The sequence below is a fragment of the Toxotes jaculatrix genome, chromosome 3 (assembly GCF_017976425.1).
Source record: "Toxotes jaculatrix isolate fToxJac2 chromosome 3, fToxJac2.pri, whole genome shotgun sequence".
In the NCBI taxonomy this organism is placed as follows: Eukaryota; Metazoa; Chordata; class Actinopteri; family Toxotidae; genus Toxotes; species Toxotes jaculatrix.
The window spans coordinates 2,340,449-2,360,978 of NC_054396.1; the positions used below are offsets into that span (position 1 = coordinate 2,340,449).

Here is a 20,530-nt window from a genome sequence, read left to right on the forward strand (position 1 = left end):
TGTTTCTCTTTCCAGTGGTGGTGCTGTACGTTCAAGGCCTGGGGACCAAGGAGTGGAGAGAGGTGAGTGAAAGACATTGAAATCCTAAGTGCAGATGAAACTGTAATTCTGTTTTCACACTGACGCTTCACTTATTGAAGATTAAAATGAGAAACTGGGTTCATCAGAAAGTCTGATGGGTTTTAGTGTACGATCAGGCAACGCCCAAAAAAAGCGAGGTGGACCTGACAGTCGGCTGAAGAAGGATTTAGAAGTGTGTCAAACCCTTCCGTAAGCTTAACCACGTGTTTGTAAACATGACGACGAAAGTCCGGTACCCCTGCTGCCATAGTTATTTCGTTATTTCTGGGGAAGTTTCTGTGGTTCTTATCAGAAGGTTGAGACAAACTACCTATGTGTCCGTTCAGGTCACACAGCTGTGTGCAGTGTCCTCTTTAGAGAATATCCAGCCCATAATCACAGAACACATGACGTGTACAGTTAAGTATTTGGACAGTTACACTTTTTTTGTTCTTCAGCGTTAGCACATTTAATTTGAAATAAACTAATTGATACTATCTGAGATGACTAGACTAGACTAGACTAAATGTTGTATGAACATACACTGCTCTGTAAGAAAACCTTGCCAAATCAACCTCCCTGTTTTTTTTTTTTTTTTTTTTTAAATCAGAATATGAGGAAATATTTTTTTAGGCTGCAGAAATATCTGCCAACTGCCATCCAAACTGTTCAGAAGCAGTAAACATAGTCCAGCATCGCCTAAATGTCAAAATGACCTCTTATATTAGCAGTGGTACACTCAACTGTGCCTTTGAAAGCGAGAGATGTGTTTTGAAATCAAATAAAGGAGCAGTGTGTAAGATTTAGGGAGACTGATTGATAAACGTGTAATATAATATTCATAATTCTGTTTTCATTAGTGTATAATGACCTGAAACTAAGAATGGTTGTGTTTTCATTGGTTTAGAATGAACCGTCCATGTCTTACATAAAGAGCGTGTCCTCTTCCATGGAGCACACCGTGTTTCTATCGTAGCCCAGAACAGACAAACCAAACACTGGCTCTAGAAAGGTCCTTTTGCATTTTTACATTACCTGAAGGCCACCGTAGGTTCTCCTACACACTTATAAAATGGAAGGGTGAGGGGAGGGGTATTCAGATGGTTGCAACCTCACAGGTAGATGCCACTAAATCCTGCACACCAGTGTGTAAGAATTTAAATCGTAGGGGTTGTAATGGTGGTGTTAATTTTATAAAGAAGTCTTTCATTTACTTTTAGGATTGAGAAAAGAAATGAGATGGCAACAAACAGGAAAAAAAAATCTTAGGCTGAAGGCTGAAGTTGAGAGTAACAGAAATCCTTTAAAATTACATTTGTCATTCTCAGCACATTTGTGATAACAAACCCAAAGCGGAATGATAAAAAGAGACCTGTGCTTTCCTGCAGTAAGGTCAGAGCTTAAGAGAGTCTGAGCAGACAAGGAGCCAAATGTCCTGTGACGGCAGACTGATCAGAGTCTTTTAAGGCAAACAGAAAGTAATAAAAACCAGGCCCCTCTGTGAAGCCGGAACGGCCAAATATAGGAATTCATAAATTGGAAAACACATCTGAGACGCCTTGGGAGGTCGGCCTTGGAACAGTGTGGCTGTGCAAACATATAGAAAACCTCAACTGTCTCTCTGTCTCTCTTCTCTCTGCCTCGGTGTCTCTCACTCTGTCTCGCAGTAATTTGTGCTTTGTGTCATCAAAGAAAATCAGTCTCACCTCAGTGGGGATTCACACACAGACACACAGATCTCAGTGAGCCTCAATCAGTCTCACAGGGAGAGCACGCTTTCAGCAGAGCAGCATACACTCACACACTCACACACACACACACACTCACACACCACTGTGGTCGATGCACTCACAGAGCAGTATGGATCAGTTTGCAGGTAAATGGTTCTGCTGCTTGTCACTGTAATCACAGCTATGTGATGCTGACGTATGGACTGATGAGGCTGCAGCTACATGCAGAATTCATGCAGCAGAGAGAGAGAGACAGAGAGAATGACTTAGATTTGCCTTGTGTTGGGTTGAATTTATAGTTTTTAGAAATCTGCCTTTTGATAAATAAACATGATGCACTTTATTTTATTGCACACAGAATTGGATACGGTGGCTTTGATGTGGGAAACCTTGAAATCAGACAAATCCTTTTTATCAGTGAATAGTCTTTTTTGTTGTTACAGAAGCTTTTCCATCCTGACAGGTTGACAGATGTGTTGATATTTTAGTAGAAGGCGTGAATTTATTTTTTCTGTATGAAGTAGCAGAGATTTTCCTTCTGTCAGTGGTTATTAATCCTATGAACACAGCTGATCAAGGACGCATCTGTGGGCTCTCTTTTGTTCTCTAAGTGTTTTATTTTGCTGTTACAAAAGTGCTTTTGATGGAGCATCAAAAAGTTGCTTTCAGTAATTTCAGGGCCAAAGTTTATCTTTATTTAAAGATGAAGAAGAAAAACTTTGAAAACCAATTTCCTTTGAGTAGAAAGAAAGGACAGTTACTGGGAAGATAAGTACTGAAAAATCCATCCATTCATACATGCCTGCTTATTCTGTTTAGGGTCAAGGGGTAATTTGAATTTATTAGGTCATGCTTGTGAAAAAACTGGATGCAATGTCATAATTACAAAGTACAGTGTCATCTGAAAATCGGAGACCACTTGTGCTCTCAGACATTTTTATGAATTAATACTGAGGCGTCTTGTAGTCCTGTGTCAAGGGAAATGTGTAAGGATTCTGCTGAGAGAACTGATCCATCTTATTTAGCACACATACAGTTCATGATCATTAAATCTGAATCCAGTCAACACCTTCGTGCTGTAGAACTGCATGATTCTCATTGGATGTTACCAGTCAGCTGACAGCCAAGCAGCCAGTGATTGTGAAGCATGAATGAATCGGACAATGTTGATTGAACAATATATTCCATTCAACAAAGTTTTTATATTTTGATAAGTCTCATGTCACTATAGCCAATAAATCTACTCCAAGGCTGTGTAGAACCAAAGCCATTTCTAAGTTAGTTCCAAACTATTGATATTCCACATTGTATTAAACGTCAAGGATTTACAAACAAATTTTTGTGTTTTCTTATAATTTCTATTGAAAGTAGTTGGAAATACTCCAAATAAATAATGAATAAGTCTGAACATGAATAAGTGTGAACATGAGAGCAGCTATAGTGCAGCTGGCCACAGTTTCAGTCACTGGTTTGGTGATGAATGCCAATAAATAGCTCACATTACTTACTGCAGACAGTCCTGTCAAAATAAAATCCGCTGGAAATGATTAATGTCTTTGATAAACAGCTCTGTATGTATAGACATTTGTTGTAGGTATACAGTATATGATAAGAATTTAATGCCTGGTCTTTAAAGCCTCCGTAATCCTCCTTCTCCAGACACAACTTTTGTTGCTCAGATCCTCATCTGTTATTCCTTATCACTGTCTTTTGACTTTTAGTTTTCTGGTTTGCGTCCAAGGGATTACAATTTAGAGACGGACTGACAGTGAGTGGCTAAAACTTAAAAGATTTCTTCTCCTCTTAGAGGGAATGGACTTTTTTAAACTTCAGAGAGAGTTGCTGGGAAAATGTTAGGTTGCTGGGAGCGATAGAACAGTAATCCTAACACCGATTTAGAAACTGTGCAGGATAAACTCTCAATCCTCCATCAGTGCAAAGACATCACAATTGGAAAATATCATAAAATGCCTCTTGCTTTTGTGAGAAGATATCAGTTTGTCTGGAAGCATCCTAAATTTTATTTTCCACATTGTGTGTTGTCTCTCTGCTATTGATTACAGCAGCAATTGAGGCACATGGTTTGGCTATAAATGTATGTTGTGCTGCTCTTTATTTTTATAAAAACCAAACTGATTGAAGAGCAGAGGAGCTTCTTTGGGCCTGTGTTGCCAGGTTGGAGTGCAGCCACAGTTGGAGATCTTCCATATGCTTCCAGGTCCCACTCAGCTGCCCACTTCATACTCTGCCAGTCTCCTCGGATGGTAGTCCATATCTTTCTGTCCGCAGGCAAAAGGAAGCAAGCAGCCTGCCTGCGACATGTGTATTGTCACCATCTTGTATTGTGTGGGCTGTCTGAACACACTGGCAGATTAGGCTCGAGCAACTTTTTGATGTAATTAGCAGAAATCTAATTCTCACACTAAGGGGGAGAGAGAGAGAGAGGGAGAAAAAAAAAATTACAGCTCTGCCAAAAACAAACTATCTAGATTTTGGGTGGGTGACAGGGACAAAACTGCACAGAAAAACTTACTTCTTGTTCAGTGTGTGTGTGTGTGTGTGTGTGTGACAGAGAGAGAGAGAGAGAGACAGGGAAACAGCTCATATTCCATATTATTAAATAAAACCAATCGCCTACTCCAACTGTTCCCGTCAGTGATGGTCTTGTTACACCCCAACCCCCCCACCCCACACCGCATTAAAAAAAAAAGGAAAAAAAAAATCCTTTTCTCAGTTTATAAATACTTTTACTTGCATACTCACTTAGAATTGCTTCTCTTTTTTTCTGTTACATCAGCGTCTTCAGTTTCTTGTCCTGTGACAGATCAGCAGGGTGGACAGTGTTGACGTTCACTGGACATCTTCTTCTTGTCATTAAGAAAAAAAAGAGAAATTGAAACCTTGCAGCTGTTTAGGGCCTCATAGCCACAAGGGGCCCCCAGATAAACTGAAAATGTAAACTCTACTTGGGTTTGTTTTAAGTTCCACTAATAAATCATTTGATCTTAACAGTGATGACTTGACCTAACATACTTGTATTGGTGAACCTACAGAGAATCTCCTCTGCACCAGTGCAATAACCGGATAACTATAATCTACTGTTTTTAAACATACATATCACTGTTTGTTAATGGTTGGTAATAATATGTTTATCCTGTGCAGTTTTGAATATCATATGCACATTATTTTGTACAACTAAGATTAAAATAGTCAGTTTAAAACTTTAACATTTTGTGTCTAAGACTGGGTCCAAATAACCATATTTTAGTTTGGGTAAACAAGCCAACAATAACATAAAAAATATATAAGTAAGCATATAAAATGAACCTTAGTGATGATGATGCTAAACTGGATACATTTTTAAACCAGTGATTATTTTAGTGTGTAAAATGTGCCATCAAGTTGCTATAATGCGTTTTAGCTTCTTTTAGCTCATTGTTTCAACTCCACTCTCATCAGCAATGTTATTTCATATGTTCACTGCAATGGTTAAAGGTACCCTGGTTAGTTTTTGACCACTAGTAGTTACTTTGTAACACTCAGTTGCCAGTGTAAAATGTTAACTTTTTTTTTTTTTTATTCTAAATGTTATTAATAGTAGTCAACTGTTGTTTTGTACATTTGGAGTGGGAAGTGTTGGCAGATCCTGCTCAGGGACCCCAAAAGTCTTGGTCCATCTCTGGAAAAGTGATATTTTTCTGTACCATGTTACTGAGTTAAGTGAGTTGAGTTCCTTCATTAGCTGGTTTCTGGCAGTGCCTGACTGCCAGCCTAACATGTTCCCCCAGGAGGCACACACAGCCATGCTAACCTACTTTTTTTTTTTGACAACTTCTGTGGAATAACAATAATAATGATCCTACCTACATTTTCAGTCCACATTGTGGGTGTTACATGAATTTCTGGATCTCTCATCCATTGGGACAAACTCACTCTCTGTCTCTCTGTCCTCCTTTCTCTCCGTCGAGTGTCTCCTCCACTTGTAGACAGTTCATTACAGATGCAGCACACTCAAATAGAGAGAAAAGCTGGCCTGATTGCCTCAGTGCTTTCAGGCTGTTTTCCTGCTTGCACTGCGATGCTGCTGGGAAGCACATGCACAGACACACACATTTAATTTAATGGACTGTCTTGTGCCTGTAACCCCCCTGAGTTTCACTTTTCTCATCAGCCACAGAGAGAATGAGTCCTCTGAAATCATTAGATGCTAGTCTACTACTGAGTTGCGTCACGTTCAGTCAAACATGATGCAATTTCAGCAACGTGCAAGGACAATAGAGACACATCCAAGGGCACTCAGTATCTTTGTGTATTTTATTTTATTTTGGCAGCATGCTGATGTTGGTTGCTCATACTGTGATCCAGGTACCTACATTAGATCACTGCGTGCAGTGGGGGTATCCTTTTCTCAGCCCTTCTTTTAAATCAGAGATTACTGATGTAAAATATCTTTCCTGCTGCTTCTTACAGGGCTGTAGGGATTTAATCAGTTCATAAGGATCATATTACCTTTGTATATTACATTACATTCATTTTGCAGTCACATTTGGAAGCAGGCTACTGCTGCGATGTTTGCCAAGAACAGTTTGTCATCCAGGGTCACTCCCGGGGTCACCATCATACAAGCTGGTTCCGTCATGGGGGCTGTCAGTGGTGATGGACAGGTCTTGATGAAGGGACCATTTCCCTTGCAGGAACAGAAGCTCAGTCTTATCCAGGCTGAGCTTTAGGTGATGCCCTCACATTCACTGTGAGATGTCAGCCAGGCGAGCAGTGATGCAGGTGTTCACCTGACTGACAGGAGGGTGAATAACAAACAATAGCTGGGTTTCACTGGCGTAGCAGTGGCTGGAGAAGCCATGCAATTGTAGACAGCTCCAAGCGTCCTGGTGTAGACGGAGACGAGGACAGGACCCAGCCCAGAATCAACAGAGTCAATACATGAGGTGGAGCCGATATAAGTGAAGTGACCCATGGTTGCATCGGTTTAGAGGGTTTGCTGAGGCCATCTGAGGTGGTTTTGATGCAGATAGCTGTTGAGGGATGGGAGCAGTGTTGGTCAATAATGGAGAGTAATATTCTAGAGTTTCCAGTTTTCTCTGTTTCTTCTTGGGAACATAATCCTTTCTGGTCACACATATTGCTTTGTTATAGGTAGTTATGGCTTATTTGTATATATGACAGTGAGCTGTGAGCCTTTTAAGCTCGCTAACACTGTTAATGTTTAACCATGAGGAGACTCTTTCAGTCGACCTTTAGTGGATCAGCAGATGAAAATTATTGTTGAAATTTTCAACCATGTCATTTAAAGAGCAGTTATAAGTCTGTGGCTTAAATGAGCTCAGAATATTAGCCTTTTTTTTTTTTTTTATCAGTGTAAACATTCAGCTCAGAGAATACCTGAAGAAATAGTGATGAATATCCCGGTGGCTGATATGATGTAACTAGATATACAACAATTAACGATAAGAGTGTCAGTATGATACAATGTATATAGAATATCATGTAATACAGTGGATTAATACTGAAGAAAATCATCTAAGTTACAAATAATATTTTATGTTTTATGTAAGTAGACACATACGTGTTATAATGTGTGAAAGTGTGTCTGCATATGACGTTAGTATATGATCGTTGGAGTGGAATAATTGATACTAGACAATTTCCCTTTGGGAAATCGCGAGAGTGGTGCATTGCACTGCTAGTAATGTTGTGTGCTTCGCAAAACCCAGTATTGACACTATTGTGTGTGTGTGTGTCTGAATGTGTTTGTGTTTGTCTGTGTGTGCCTGAGTGGATCTGTGTCAATACTGGGTTGTGCTTCGCACAACCCAGTATTGACTATTGTGTGTGTGTGTGTGTGTATGAGTCTGTGCGTGTGTCTGTGTTTGAGTGCCTCTGTCCTGTGTGCCTCTGTCAATATTGTGCGGTGCTGGCGCACCGCACAATATTGACTTTGTGTGTGTCAGTCTGTCTATGTGTGTGTCTGTGTTTGTTTGTGTCTGTGTGTGCCTGAGTGGGTCTGTGTCAATACTGGGTTGTGCTTCGCACAACCCAGTATTGACTATTGTGTGTGTGTGTGTGTGTGTATGAGTCTGTGCGTGTGTCTGTGTTTGAGTGCCTCTGTCAATATTGTGCGGTGCTGCCGCACCGCACAATATTGACTGTGGGTGTGTGTGTGTGTGTGTTTGTCTGTGTGTGCCTGAGTGGGTCTGTGTCAATACTGGGTTGTGCTTCGCACAACCCAGTATTGACTATTGTGTGTGTGTCTGTGTGCCTCTGTAAATATTGACTGTGTGTATGTGTGTGTGTGTCTGTGTCTGTGTCTGTGTCTGTGTCTGTGTCTGTGTCTGTGTCTGTGTCTGTCAAAAGGGGCCTGTGCTACGCACAGCCCCCTTTTGACCCCTATAGTTCTGCTATAGTTCTAATTACAAAGACAGAGAGACATAGAGTTATTACAGGGAGAGAGAGAGCCACAGCTCTTGCAGTCACGGTTGCCATGGGGATGAGCTTTCCCGCCGCTGAGGCAGCTCACAGGTGCTCTGACGAGCTCATTTTCGGCCGAATCGGGCCTGCCGAACAACTGCTATCCATGGGAAAACAAAACATGGTATCGCTAAACAAACGGCACCGTCAGAGAGACAAGACTTTAAGGAAGACCTGAATCTATTTTTTATGGTCCTACTGTCTAAAATGTGGATTTTACAGCAAGTTTCAAAAAAGGGGATTTTCTGCTTTTCTCCAAAAATCCTCTGCTCGATTAACATTGGAGTCAATGGAGCAGTTGAGAGCTCCTCTTGTCGCTAAAAGGCACGCCAAAGAAAAACCGTAAATCCTACAGAAAAAGTAAACACATTTTGAGAGAGAGGACAAGTGTGGCTATAACTTTGGAGAATTTCACTGCTCTAGAGTAAAATTTGTGGCCGTAGTCGTCGTGTAAAAAAAAAATTTCAGAGAGTTTTTTTAAAGCCTCTCCACTCTAACCTCCCACTCTAGCCTGGAACATTCCGCAATACACACTCATTGAAAAGCCTGAATTTTTTCAAAATCACTCATGATCAGTTGGAGCTCACAGTTTAAAAACTACACAACTTATGAAAAAGTTGAATACACCCCGAATACACGAGACTTGTGTCTACATTTTACAGTTTGAATGGTGTTTCTAGGTGAAAGTATGCCAGAGCAGTAGATGTTTGAAAAAGGGGGAGAATTCATTGATAATTTGCGACTTTTTTGAACTTTTCCCAGCCATTCTCTATGGGAAAATTTCGGCCGGTTTTTCGCGAATTTCTTCGCGAAACGTGAATATTCTGGAGAACAAAATACAAGCATACCGAGTTAGATCGAGCCGCACGTTTTGATGTATCATTTGTTAGTATGCGCTCAACGGTGTGGGACGAGTTACGAACCGAAAATCGTCCGGAAGAAGAAGAAGAAAAAGAAGAACCGGGAGAACAATAGTGTGCATGCTTTGCATTGCACACTAGGTACCTCTATAGCTGTGCTATAGAGGTGCCTAGTGTGCATGCAAAGCAATGCACCACTAATGAGGAGCTCTGATAATTCAGCTTTGAGGACAAGAACAAAACATTCAAATGATGTAAATTCACCCAGGTCGATGTCATTACACACAGACTGTAGAGAAGATGGCTGCAGTCTCTGCTCCTTTCCTGTCGTGTCTGACTGACTCTGTCAGCGTTGCTACACCACTAGTGCTGCTTAGCCTGTCAGATATGTCAGTCATAGATAGACTTTCAGTCATTGCCATTCTTGCATTTGTTTTGCTTGGTTACGGAGTCCTCAGTCAGAGTAGTGTGTGGCTGAATGTTTAATCTGGCCCTCGGCCTTGCAGTGCTTATAGGGCTATGTCTTGGGTTTGGCCTTAATGCTTGTGGTGTGATTAGCTTCCCTGAACAAAATTAATGTCATCACACATTTGGTTCAGAGTCGGTGGATCTTTTGCAATGAGAGTGTTGGAGTTTGATGATGGAGCATTGGTGCTGCCTTATTTGAACTTTTGCTCCGTCTGCAGTTGTAGCTGGTAATAGCTCTCTTTGGAAGAATATTTAGGAAATTAGATAATGTAAGAAAAATGAGCAAAGCATTTAGCAAACAGAGAACCGAGGAAAGAAAGTTTGTACAGTAGCACATGCAGAAGTACAAACGTCTTACACAACAACTATGTCAAATTAATATGTGGACTCTGCACACCAAGGAAATGTTGTCAGAAATGTTAATTACCAAAATTTTTATATTAAAATGTTCTCCGTATCATTACATGCAGGTATTCTGTTCTTTGCTTATCAGTGGCCATTAGTCCAGTGTTGATTTCCTGCAGCTAATGGTAGCCAAAGCCTGTTTGGACTGATTGACCATTGAGGATGATTTTGCTGTTTTCTGGTTTTATTCTGGTTTGTGCTTTCTCTCTAAAGCTTAAAGATTATTAACACATCTCATTTGTTTGATCCAATCACAACGCTTTGTGGTTATGTGTTCATTTGCCAAACACATTGGTCAGTCCTCTTTTCAGGTCGTCTCTTGTAATGTTAAAACCGAAGCCTACTGTTTGAAAATGGGAATAAAACTTGAAACTTAACCTCTGCCTTTCTTGTTGCCAGTCTGTACGCTAAAGACCCAAACAGGGATACATTAGAACAAAATAACAGCCAAATAAAAAGAAAATAACAGTCAGTTGCCTGCAGATAGTTGTATGGGGAGCAGAAGTCAGAATGTCATGCCCGAGGCTAGCCTCTGCTTCACTAGCTTCTTTAACTCAATGCAAAATCTCACTCAGCATGAAAAAACAAAGCATGTTGTGTATGTTTGCCACTGTCTGGTCCCAAACCCCTCATCACCTGGGGGGACCAGTTAGGTGGTGGACTTATTATGATTTCATGCAACAAGCTGCTGTCTCCCCCCCCCCCCCCGGTGCAGTGCTGTTCTTAAAGGAGACAAAGGAGAATAGTAGCAGAGAAAATCCTCCTGCAGATCCGATATCCCTCTTTACTGAATGATCCCTCAGGGGGTTTTGCTGTTCCTACATCCAGGAAAGTCCACTTTGCTCTTTAGCCTGTGCCTGGGCTGCCCTTAATTAAAGCCCTTCTGCTACGCCGATGGGATTTGTGCTAACTGTACATCTCCCTTATACTTTAAAGTGTTCCACTTGTCTTTCGTAGATTAAAACCGACTGCATGCACACATACTGGCCTCAGAGGAGGACCCTATCTTCGGCATAGCTTCATTTATAACACACGTTTTGTGGCCTGGAGGTAGAAACAAACAGTCCAGGTTGGATGTCACAGAGGCTCAGTGATTTGCACTGTTGCTGCACGGCAAGAAGGTGCTGGTTGTGAATCCTGGCTCTGGGTTTCCTTTGGGTGCTCTCCAGTTTTATCTCAAAGTCCAAAGGCATGCACATGAGTGGGACTGGGAACTCTAAATTGCTGGGACATGCTCCAGTCACCCATGAACCTGTGTCGGGAAAAACTGTAAATAAGCATGAAAAACAGATGGTCCCTTTCTCCTCTTCACTTTAGCTTCTCTCATTTCCCTTTTGAAATGGAAAATGTGAACATTTCACATGGTCAGAGGTGAAGGCCAGCTGATGCACATTCAACACATTCTGTTTTTTTTCCACACCATATATTGCAATTTCATATAAGCTATTGCAGTATATCATCAGTATGCAAAGTATCCTTCAACAGTTATATACAGTCAGTCAAGTAATTAAACCACACTGCCACACTATCAAACATATGCCATGAGAAAATAATTACGCTTCTTTTTTCTCTGCTGTCTTTATTATAGACAGCAGAGAGATGATGGGAAATGAGGGAGAGAAAAAAAAAGAGGGGTCACAGGCTGGATTTGAACTCAGGACATTATGGCTTTCAGTCAGCAGCTTTACCCTTCAGCTACAGTGATGCCCTGGAAATTTAAAGTCAGAAGTTAAATGCAGACAATAAGTGAGTGAAGACCAAGTGCAATAAATAAGGACTTTCATTTGGCAGATGGATTGGTTCACATTTAATGGACTGAAGCCCCAGTTGGGGGACAGTAACATCACAGAGGGAGGTGGGGAATGAAAAATTCACTGTGCTCTTCTGTAGTTTAACATTGTTTCAGAGAACATATTAACCATCTGGACACCACAGTATACGCTCTGTAAAAAACATAGATGAGAGGGAGTTGAAGGGGAGGCAAAGATATTGCAGGAACTGTTAATGACTACTTCAGTGAACTTTTTAATTTTTTATTTTAAGGTTTTAAGGTTAGGTTTTTAACATTTCTGTTTCATTGACATTGATGGTAGAGATAAACAGGAATGAATGAACATGCTGCTCATGTTTGATATGCTTCATGTGCTCCACCAGATGAACTACCAGGTTGTTGTTACTTCAGTGTATTTTTAATGGCATCAGTTTTACAAAATGTAAAGAAAAATGGTCCCTGAAAACACAGGGATCAAAAGATAATGTCCATAACCAGCTCTGGCTGACTCCATGTGTGACTCCATTTTCACACAAAGGTCAAATTTAAAAAAAAAAAAAAAAGGACAGTAGGTGAACAACCAGCACTTCATGCAGAAGTGGTTCCTAAATCCATCTTTTAAAAAAACAGGACAACGATCTGGACAGGATTTAAATTAAACCAAGAGCAGTCAGTTCACCAAAAAATAGTAGGTGATTGAGTTATAATTATTATCAGCTCACCTTTCCTGGAGAAATAAATCCAAGCCAAATGGGGCTTAAGTCCTGCAGAGGGCAGAGGGGCAGCACAGGTCAAACTCATTAATTAATTACTCGTCCTGCCCCTCCAGGCTCTTAAATCCAATGAGAATCCAATGAGCCTCTCTCTATCCTGTACCTCGAGACGTGTCAGGGCTCTTCCACTGTGAAGCCAGAGACACACAGTTAACTAGTAAATATGAAACAAAAGGCTGTGCTGTAAGGATCAGTGGGGCGGCGGGTGCCACTGCTGGGTGTTTTGGCAGCTGCCGGCAGAACAGCGGTGGCAGGAAGTCTTTAAGTTTCAACCCGCCCCTCTGACTCGCCCCAGAACTACTACACTGTAGGGGCTAGGACTCTTTCTCTATGTCTGTACTGCACTGTGTGTGTGCGTGTGTGTGTTAGTAGATTGGCTGTTTGATCCTCTTTGCACCTGGCAGGTATATGTCAAATCTGCATAGTATTAAAAAATGACTTATCCGGATTACAAGAGCAGTTGACATTAAAAGCTTCTCAGGCAGACACATAACAATTGGATTTATCTTTCCTCCACTTTCAAAGAGCAGAAACACTCATCACTTTCTCCTCTGATTTTCTATGTACTTTTCAATTTGGCAGTGACTGTCTCAGCTTAACAGGCAGCTGAATATAGACGACTCTGGAGTTCAGAATCAAGTTGCCAATTTTTTTTTCTGACTTTCTATCCAGTCATTTTTGTCTTTGTTAGCTCGTTTTAAACTGTCTTTACCTCACATGTATGGAATCCTGTTTTCAGCACAAGTACAAGAGAAATGACTGGTGCCTATAAAACTTTATAAACCTTTTGTGATGATCACTCAAAATATTGTTATGGTAAAGTTCAAAGTCAAAAAGATATGGTTTCCTACAAAATTACAATACAGTTTGCAGATAAAATTATTTTGTCAAATTGTTTTTGTGCTTTTTTAAATTATAAGTATGGAAATGCAGCAAACATTAGAGACTAACCTTTCTTTAACCATTAATGCACTGCTACATGTTAGGCTACTTCATGAACCAAACATTGAACCATACTGAGTCAGCACAGCTTGCAAATGCATTTTCTATTCAGCCGAGAGTCTTTGTTCTTAATGTAGGAATTTTCAGCCTCTTCCTTCAAATCACTTCAAGCTCTGAGACATTGTATGTTCAGTCTGTCCTGCTCACACAGCATCTACCCTCAGATGTTCAGTGACGTTCAGGTCAGTGGACTGTGAGAGTCGTTCCTAAAGCTTCAGCTTCTTTGTTTCGTTGTTTGTTTCTTGGATTTTGAGTGGTGGTCTGCTCTGGATCATCATCCTGTTGTAGAAGTCAGCCTCTTTTCACTTTCAGTTTCTTGACTGACTGCAGGACATTTACGTCCAGGATTTGTTCATATTTAGTGGAATCCATTCTTCCCTCTATCTGTGCAGTGTTTCCTGTGCCACTGGCTGCCACAGGACCCCAAATCATGATGTTTCCACCCCCATGGTTAACAGGAGGCTGGCTGATGTTTTCATCAAATGCTGCTGCTTTTTTTTTCTCCAAACACACATTTAGTGATGTTGGCCAAAGAGCTCAATTTTAACTGTGTTTCCAAAGCGACTCTGTCTTATCCAGGTGTTGCTCTGCAGACTTCAAATGTTGATTTTTGTGATGATGTTGCAGGTCAGGTTTCCTTTTTGATGACTCTTCCATGTAGACCCTGTTTGTGCAGCAGCCCTGCACAGTAGAACAATGTACCACCACCTGCTGTGTCAGCTAAACCTTCCTGTAGTTCCTCTCCAGTATTGTTTCAGGGTTTTTCTTTGCCTCTCTGTCCAGCAGACCTGCAGCTTTGTCTTCCACATCCTGTCCCAAAGCTACCATTTCTTGAAGCCATTTCAGAGAGAGAGAGAGGAAATTTCAATCTGGAAGCTTCCTCTTTTCAGCCTGTGGAGCTGTCATCAGCTGACAAGTCCTAATGCCTTGAACTGAATTCTTGATCTTCCTTATAAATCCTCATAAGTTAACAAAGGCCTGAATGAATGAATGAAGTTCTAAATGAATGAAGTTTTAAAAGCTGAGGGGTCCCAAAGTTTTGCACAGGCCACAATTACTGGTTAACTTAAAAAAAAAAAAAAAGTTTTAACTTTTTTTTAACACAGAGTTGCTGAAAAGCCAGTCAATAAGATAATGGTTTGCACTGCTGATTTGTGATGACGCTGATGAACAGTAGCCAACTGGTGTAGATGGTACTGTTCAGGATAATACCAGGGCTATTGAGACTGACCTCATCTTTCCTGTGCCAGTTTTCTTATATTTTTACCAACACTGTTGCCTAGAAATTAGTTTCTGCTCTACTAATTTGCAACAGTAAATACATTTTAAAGCAAACATATGCCAGCTGGACTATGTCGGTTGAGGAAATGTTGTTAATTAACGAATCTGGCAAGTGGCAAAATGTTGACACTGAACGTTTCAGTAAAATGCTCACGGATAAACTTTTTTCATGTTCAGAGCCTCACAGCAGCACTTGGTTAATGTTAGGGAAATGTCATGGTCTGGTTTAATACAGAAAAAGTCTGTAGTGAGTTGACATGTTTACTTTATCAGGACTGAATTAAAACTGCAGTCTTTGACCAACCTTAACTGACATGCCTCTGGTGCCAAGGCCCTGGGCTTTGTGTGGCCACCAGCCACCTTGGTAACCTCCCTGTGGCTTTTGTGTCTTACACAAATGTAGTCTCTCAAAAAACTGTTGCCTGTGAACATAACGTTGTACTGCAACATAACTGGGAAAACAAACAAGTTGTTTTTAAATGTAATTTCTTAGAGACAGTGTTGGTCTATGTGGCCGGCACACAGCCAATCAGATCGTGACTACTGCTCATCAGTGTCATCACAAACCAGCAGTGCAGACCATTAATAATCCTATTGGCAGACTTTCATCATGCGATAGATGGGATCGTTTGGAGCTGTGCAATACATAGCTGTATCGCCTCCATCAATCAGATAATTATAACAATCATAATGTTAATATGTCTCACCTGTCCCTGTCCTCTGATATACAACAAACACAGATCTCATTATAGACACACTATGATGAGAACATCTAATAAACTGGTGACCATTTTTTAATCTAATGCTTTAATGTCTGATTTACTTGTCTTTTTGATGGCAGCTATTGACAATATGACTTGTGTGTGTGTGTGTGTGTGTGTGTGTGTGTGTGTGTGTGTGTGTGTGTGTGTGTGTGTGTGTGTGTGTGTGTGTGTGTGTGTGTGTGTGTGTGTGTGTGTGTGTGTGTGTTGTGTGTTTAGACCTCTGTACCCCAGAGTTACCATAGATGAGATTCTCTTGTCTTCTACTGTGTGACTGGCAGAGGACAGCGGAAACCGGGGTGATGGTGGGGATATAGGTATTTGTCAGATCGATAGCTCATCACTGTCACCTGCCAGAAAGCATGATGGAACTGTCTTGTGCGTGGAGGAATGAGTGTGTGATTGTTCCGCAATCAACAGGAGATTCAGTTTGACAGGATGTGTTAGCAAATTACTGTCCTATTGTCAAACGGGCTGGCAGTATAGAACAGAACATAATGTATTTCAAAACAACAGTATAGGTGTCTAAGTCACCCCTGTATGAATTAATTCAATACATCCTCTGGGTATGGGCAGTTTAGCATTTTGCTATATGCTAAACATCGTTGGGGACCATCTGTTTTCATGTCCGACCAAACTAAGCTGATGAATCCAGCCAAAAGCTGCCAGCAAATACAGTTAATGTAATCTAAAAAATCTTTTTTTAATTTTTCATTCACCCGTATCTTCCTCAGGTATTATGTCTACTGAAAATCCTTTTATAAAATGTATAAGTCTTACTATCTGTAGTGAGGGGCAAACCTTTCTAGCTGGAGTAGTCCGGTTCCCTGATTTCTAGCTCTGTCTTTTTCAGTTCTGCCTGAATCCTTCTACAAATGATCAGACTTAATTGGCTCAGCAAAACCATTCATTTGTTATCATGGGATAATGAGATGATTAAATTGATTCTGCAAATTGCTGGATTTTAAAACTGAGCAGCCCTGGCAGCTCTCCTTGGCTTTGCTGACGACGCGTAGCCTTGGAAACCAAAGACATCTACATCATTTACATTCTCTGACAAATGGAAGTAAAGTCATTTTTACTCCAAATAAACTAATCGGATTATACATTTACATGACTTGTACTTGTTTGGTTTGAGCGTTTCATTAATCAGGCTAAGTCAGATTTATGGTGGATCCCTGTATTTCATACATTTGCAGAAGAAGCAACACAGCAGTGGGAGTTCCCACACTATTTGTTGCATTTCCCTTTCACTAAATGCACAGATTGATCAGCACAGTGTTGACCGTTTCTTTCTCTCTCCCTCTCTTGTCTCTGTCTTTCTTCCAGTTTGGTCGGACAGAGGTGATCGATAACACGCTGAACCCCGACTTTGTGAGGAAATTTGTCCTTGATTTCTTCTTTGAAGAAAAACAGAACCTGCGCTTTGATGTGTAAGTGGGAACATCTCCGCCTTTTCCCTCCACAGCACCGCTGTCTCTTCCCTTTGTTATACCAGGGAATGACTTCAATCAAGCCTCCTCTTATTTTGGCCTGCTGACTCATACCCACTAGGTTTAGAATCCTCCAGTCAAAGCTGATTACCATAAAACCATTTTGCCTGGATGACTCTCATCAAATTGTTAGATGGTAAATCAGCCATATCGAACAATATGTTACAAATTTCAGCATCACTAAGCTTTTACACTGAAGAACTCCAGAAACACAATTGATTTGTAAAACACAGAAGTCAGTGCTTGAATTTTAACATCACGCACGTTGTGAAGTGAGTTATATTTTCACATCGTCTGTTTAGATGACTGACTTGATATTTTTTCACATTCTTTTGCAGATTATTTCTTTTCACACTTTATAGCACAAACCTTTCTGATACCAAGAACAGTATCGCCAGTAAATGCACTCTTCATTCTGTCGACATGTGTGATAATTAGCCTAAAGATAGGATGGAAAAGTTCCTGGTGTCTTCATCCTGGGTCAGACCCATCCCCCCAGGGTGTCTGTAGTTAGAAATCTCAATTCTGAATGACTGCTGTATGGTATGTATGGAAATTTCTTTATCAAAGGTCAATCTGTCCACCCCTGAAATATGGTATTCTGCCTGTAGACAAACACAGTGACAAAACTGAGTAGTAATACTGCTGAAAATGGACTAAGCGCATCACTACATGTTTCATTCATTAAAGCTGCATTATACGCAGCCTTTTATTCTTATCTTTTTATGTTTGTCACATGTTTGTTGTTTTTAAGTCTATTGTCGTCAGCTCATTATTTATCTCAAAGTTGTTTTGCTTGGTTTTAAAGCTTTAAAGTATATCAACACGTCCTGGAATATTTATAGGTGAGTTAAAGGGAAATGACTGAGTCAGCAAATTGCTGATCATTTACAGATCTGCATAGCTTCTCTGTAGCTACGGATCCATTTCAAACTCTTTTGTTCATCTAATCAGTCACAGAGGAGACTGCAGGTACACAAATGCAGACAGGAGGATAAAACTTATGCCTTTCCCACCTTCATTCTCTCCACACAGTGGATCGATGCCTCCATAGGGGGTTCAAAGAAGAGACTCAGTATGGGGTCAGGTAGAGGAAGAGGCTAGAGAGCCTATCACGACTCTCAATGTGAACAGAGCTGCTTTTCACCCCTCTGATCCTCACTGTGTGGTCATTAACAGTGAAAATCAACAACACTAAGCTGTGGCATTGATTGAACTAATCCCAATCCTCAGTCGATACCTGAAGAAGCTGCAGTCTGAACTGATATGTCAGTTAGGATGCTACACATTTGACATCGGTGTTCAGTGTAGTCAGTGATGTAAAGTTAAATCAAAAGACTGTCATATGTAATGTCCAATTTCATCAGATGGTAACTAAGCAACAAAAAAGAAACTGACTGATTTGATCCAGCTGACAATGATTTATACTGTGAGTGAAAATTCATGCCAGTCTTATGGTGATGCTACTGTATATTCCTGTATGTGTTGTTCATCCATTATAGTTGATGATGACCGTGGCATGTGTCATTTTGTGAGTGTGCACATGTCTGTACAGACCAATCTGACTGTGGCACACAGGACAGGTCAGTGACGGTGTAGAGCTCTGAGCGGCAACTGCACAAACCTCCATGTGCTGCTGTCTCCCCAACATTAGCATGAGAGGCTGTGCTGCTTTCACAGAGGACTGTGCCTTCCTGGACTGTTTTCTTCCATGCAGATCAGTCCTGAGCTAGGGATTCTCAACTTTTCATGTCATTTTCTAAGCTCTTCAAGAAGGCTGTCTATATGTCCTTGTAGTGCTTTTTGGGGCCACCTTGCGCTCGATTTCTTTTTCACTTCGCCAAAGAAGACTTGTTTTGCCAGTCTCATGCTGAGCGTTCTGATCACATGGCCAGCCTTTCTGAGCTATGCCTTCGTAAGCAGGGTGGGGATGCTGGGAATATCGGTCCTGTTGAGGACTGTGACTTGTTCTTAAAGAATTTTTCATTAGTAACTAATGGGCCACAGATGGAGTTGGGAAGATGTATTGAGTGATGGACTAACCAACACAATCTTGTTTTTTTTCAAGCAGGTCCAGCTGCCTTTGTATAGTGCTTACTTAAACAACCAGAAGCCTTTCAAACTACCACATAAATGCTTTTAGTAAGGCCTGTTAAAGCAGGTACAGTATGAAATTAGGAATGGTTGGACCTGCCACTGGTACACATCGCCAGTATGAGTGAAGAATAGAGCAAATTAAACAAATCAGTTATTAAACATAATAAATATTCTATGATTGTAATGGCAAACCTTCAAGCTTTTAGTTCTTTGACACACCTTATGGTGGAACCTGGTCACATTGTCAGTGATGAACCTGGGATCATCAGGTGTTTTGGCTCTTAACAGTTGGGGTTGCTCAAGCCTTGTGACCTGCTAGTCCATTTTGCAGAGCATCACCCTTCGTCAACCAGAGCAAGTTCCAAGATGTTTGTAAAGGCTCTTCATCTTTGCATCCCACATACCCCCTACAGTCCCAGGATCCAGTGTGGTGCTCTCTCTGGCCTTGGCTCCACCCATTCCATTGACCCACCCTCTTTTATGACTATTAACTGAATGAACTGATGGAAAGAAACTCAGGCTGCTATTCTGGCTGGCTAGTACTGTCTGTTAGCTCACCAGTTACAGTGGTTCACTGGTTAGCCCTGCAGTCAGTTGCTGTGCCACCGAGCCTTTTCATATCAGTGATATTAGAGCACTGTGTTAACCCCGTGGAATAGACTTATTCTTTTTAATATCGAATGAAAGAAAAGGTTGGAAAATGTTATTTTGGCTGCACAAGAGTCCAAGTTTTTCATGGCACTGAGTGTTGAGTTTGACGCATGCTCCCCTGGGACAGCAGCTGCCCCGCTTAGTGAGGAGTCTTAATCTCCTGACAAAGTAAATCATTAATGCTAAATTATTAAGTAGTGCAAAATATAACACACACACATACACACACTTCAAAGCCCTGTGTGTGTTGTGAAGTGTTGTGCATCGTTGGTTTTGGTAGATAATGTAGACGCTACCTGAATCACTGTCCTTCACACGACAGCAAATCTAGTTGTTGTTGCTGCACAGAATGCACACTGTGACTTTATTTTCAGTGTTTTCACTTCAGGAAGGAGGAAAGAATAAATTAATCAAATCAGCTGTGTATTAGTGCTTTATGCACATTTTCCCCAAAACCTTTGACATACGTAATGAACACTGTCCCTGAATTCATAATGGTGCTCCACAAAGTGCTCTACCAAGAGTGGAAGTAATAACAGTAAGTAGATTACCTAATGCTGAAGATTGATCACCGATTAATCAATGGAAGCTGATAAATTACAAGGTTTTTTTTTTTTTTAACAACTTATGTGCAATTTTTGCTTTAGTAAGATTAGTAAGATGTTTAAATCACAAATTAAATAAAGCAATAA

At 40.8% G+C, this 20,530-nt stretch overlaps 1 protein-coding gene across 3 annotated transcripts in view; it reads left to right on the forward strand.

Annotated features, from left to right (window-relative positions):
- Nucleotides 1-20,530, forward strand: part of LOC121179841 (copine-9-like) — a 129,176-nt gene that overhangs the window by 21,553 nt on the left and 87,093 nt on the right. For all 3 annotated transcript variants that reach the window (XM_041034909.1, XM_041034908.1, XM_041034910.1), the window contains exons 3-4: nucleotides 16-62; nucleotides 16,927-17,030. In XM_041034909.1, the coding sequence (XP_040890843.1) occupies nucleotides 16-62; nucleotides 16,927-17,030 (151 nt within the window). The remainder of the gene's footprint in view (nucleotides 1-15; nucleotides 63-16,926; nucleotides 17,031-20,530) is intronic.